This window comes from Fulmarus glacialis, unplaced genomic scaffold (assembly GCF_000690835.1).
Source record: "Fulmarus glacialis isolate BGI_N327 unplaced genomic scaffold, ASM69083v1 scaffold9911, whole genome shotgun sequence".
NCBI classification, from domain to species: domain Eukaryota; kingdom Metazoa; phylum Chordata; class Aves; order Procellariiformes; family Procellariidae; genus Fulmarus; species Fulmarus glacialis.
This window is the reverse complement of record NW_009193387.1, coordinates 21,365-21,665: the sequence shown is the minus strand read 5'-3', so window position 1 is coordinate 21,665 and position 301 is coordinate 21,365. Positions and strand designations below refer to the sequence as shown.

Here is a 301-nt window from a genome sequence, read left to right as displayed (position 1 = left end):
TTGCACTCGCGGGGCTGGGGGAAGGAGTAGTGCTGCTTCTCCTGGTGCCACGATTTCACCATGTCCACAACGGAGCGGTACCTGCAAAAAGTGCTGTCTGTAAGGTGGACCTCCTCTACCTCACAGGTCATGGGTGAGAGAGAGGAGGGGGAGGAAGGCTCTATGTAGAGGGAATAGGGGAGAGAAGCAGGATGGAGCAGGGGCAATGACATCCTTGTGCCAAGTCCACTTGTGCCCAAGGCCAGCAGCCCTGGCACTGGGGGCACCTGCGCGCTCAGCCACGTGGCGCAGATCCCGGACC

General features: G+C 60.5%; 1 protein-coding gene across 1 annotated transcript in view; it reads right to left on the bottom strand.

The window, feature by feature from the left end:
- Positions 1–6: 6 nt before the first annotated feature.
- LOC104083797 (peptidase inhibitor R3HDML-like) overlaps positions 7–301 on the bottom strand; it is a gene marked incomplete at its 3' end in the record, with an annotated part of 2,936 nt that continues 2,641 nt past the window's right edge. The window contains exon 3 of the mRNA XM_009587424.1: positions 7–81. Within this exon, the coding sequence (XP_009585719.1) occupies positions 7–81 (75 nt within the window). The remainder of the gene's footprint in view (positions 82–301) is intronic.